At 57.3% G+C, this 2,449-nt stretch overlaps 1 protein-coding gene across 1 annotated transcript; it reads right to left on the bottom strand.

Moving 5' to 3' along the window:
* Positions 1 to 434: 434 nt before the first annotated feature.
* RBMXL2 (RBMX like 2) lies at positions 435 to 1,619 on the bottom strand. The gene has a single exon (XM_065945567.1). The coding sequence runs from the start codon at positions 1,617 to 1,619 to the stop codon at positions 435 to 437; it is 1,185 nt and encodes a 394-aa protein (XP_065801639.1).
* Positions 1,620 to 2,449: the final 830 nt, after the last annotated feature.

The following is a 2,449-nucleotide window of genomic DNA, read 5'->3' as shown; positions in this document are numbered from 1 at the left end:
ATCCCTCCCACTCAACCCCCCAATCTAGTTGGACTGAATGTAAAGAATGATCCAATTTTCCATCTTAGGTGAGCAGATCTTTGTAAAAGATCTTAGAACTTTCGGCTTCATCTATCAGGAAAAATTAGAAGAAAGGAAGCCTTTAGGAGAATTTTTAGTTGGAAATATAAGAAAACTAGTAAGCAGATTCAAATCGTATGCTTTTAAATGAGCTTGTTGAAAGAAACGTTAACAATTCCAGAACGAAATCAAAACGAGTTTAAACTTTTTCCTCTCAAATGCACACACACACAAATAATCATGGAGAAGTTGTTAACAGGAAAGTCTTAAAAGTGAAAAACAATTCTTCCTTGCACTAGTCCTTGGGTAGTTACCACAGAACAGGCTCTTCTTCACTGGAGCTTCTTTGAAAACCTGGTTTTGGTCCCAAGGTCTTAGTATCTGCTCCGGCCTCCTCCTCTCTCCGAGCGGCTCCCCAGGCGGCCTCCACCTCGGGGGACCCGGCGGCCCGACCGGCTGTAAGACTCGCGCGGGGGCGGGCACCCCCTTTCCACCGACTGCGGCAGCCCGCGATCCGCTCTGCCTACCCGGTCGCGGCCCCCCGAATACCGCTCGCTCCTGCCCCCAGCATAACCGTCGCGGCTGCCGCCATAGGCGTCGGGCGAGCAGCCGCGGTACTCCTCGTAGCGGCCGCCGCCGCCACCGTAAGATGGCGGGGGCCCACGCGCGGGGGCGGAGCTGCGCGGGTCCCCGTAGCTCTCGAAGGGGTCTCGGTAGGAGCCTCCGCTCGGGTGATCCGCGTAGTCGCGGTCGCGCCCCCCGTAGCCGTCTCGGTCACCGTAGCCTCTCGATGGACACTCATCCCGGACGCTGGAGTGGCCGTAGTCACGGTAGGTATACTCTCTGGGCGAGGGGGCAAAATCCCGGGGGTCGCGGGCGCTCGGGTAGTCGCGGCTGGAGTAGCCGTCTCGGGGAGAGTAGCCCCCCTCCCGGGAACCCAGGTAGGGATCCCGGCGCGGGGGCGGCGGCTCCCGGCGCGGCGGGCCCTCATAGCCATCTCGCCCTCGCGTGGCCGGGGCCCGCCCGCGCATTCCACCGCCGCCGCCGCTGCGAGCCGGGCCCGACGGCGCGGCCCTCTTGGGGGGTGGGCCGGCCCTCCGCGGTGGCGGCGGCCCGCGCTTCATGGGTAGCGGGGCCCGGGAAGGCCGCAGGTCGAAGTCGCCCGCGTAGCCGCCATCATCCTCAGGCCCTCCGCGGGACGGGGGGCGCCGCGGACCGCCGCCGCGGGCCCCGCGCAGGCCCCTCGAGCGGCCCCGGCTGCGGGACAGGGGTGGGCCCCGCCGGCCGCTTTCAAAAGCCGGTTTGGTGGCCTGGGCCACCTTGATGGCCTTACCATCCAGGGACTTGCCGTTCATGTCTCTCACGGCGGCCTTGGCGTCTGCCGGACTTTCGAAGGTGATGAACGCGAAGCCCCTGGACTTGTTGGTTTCTCGATCTTTCATCAACAGCACCTCGGAGATGCGGCCATACTTGCCAAACGCAGCCTCGAGGGATTTCTCGTCAGTTTCGAGGTTGAGCCCTCCAATGAAGAGCTTCCCCGGGCGATCTGCTTCCACCATGTCTGCCGGTCGGGTGGTCGGTCAGGGGCGGTCTGTGGCGAAGGCAAGCAGTCGTCGCGCCTTCTGAGCCCGCTGGTCCAGGGCGGCTCCTACTGGTCGGGCTGCGCGTCGTCGCGAAACCCCGGAACCGCAGTTCTCGCCCCCCCACTGCGCAGGCGGAATGCTCCGGTTTGTGCCTCTCTGATCTGGTTCCCGCAGGCTGCTCGGCTCTTGCTGGTTGTGATTGGTTGGTGGTGCTGGGCCATAGTCCCGCCGACGTCGAGGAAGCGGTTTTGTACCTTTTTTTCCAATCGTTAGACTTCGGCTGATTAACCTATCCTTGGCTTAAATTCTTTCGGTTCACTCCTGAAAGCTCGGCTGTAAAATGAAAAGCCGTTAGGTTGAAACAAAAAATGTTCCCCATTGTTCTTAAAGAGAAGAATTTTAATACATTCCAATCCAAGTTACCCAAACCACATTCAAACAGAAAAATTAACCGAAAAATGGAATAAGAACAATTTTAAAGTTTTTAAATGAATTTTGTACGTAAAAGGTATTAAGAATAAGATATTTTGCATTGCCAAGGGGGAAGAGAGAACTTAGTAAGTGGAAGGTTCCCCGGTAGAACAGGAAGGAGAGGGAGTCATTCTTTGGATGCACCATCTTTCCCCTCTCCATTTTCTTCCGTTTTTCAGCCTTCAAAGGACTCGTAGTTGTGTAGTATTGAAACTGTCTTTTCAGATAAGTATTGAACAGAAAGTCACCTCAGGGACAAAGTAAAGGCAAATATGAAAGCACGTAGACACCTGTCAAAGTAGCACCTAAGCAAGCATAGAACACTAAAGGCTTCA

The sequence above is a fragment of the Muntiacus reevesi genome, chromosome 9, assembly GCF_963930625.1.
Source record: "Muntiacus reevesi chromosome 9, mMunRee1.1, whole genome shotgun sequence".
Classification (NCBI taxonomy): domain Eukaryota; kingdom Metazoa; phylum Chordata; class Mammalia; order Artiodactyla; family Cervidae; genus Muntiacus; species Muntiacus reevesi.
Note: the sequence above shows the minus strand (reverse complement) of the source record. Positions and strands in the feature narration are given on the sequence as shown.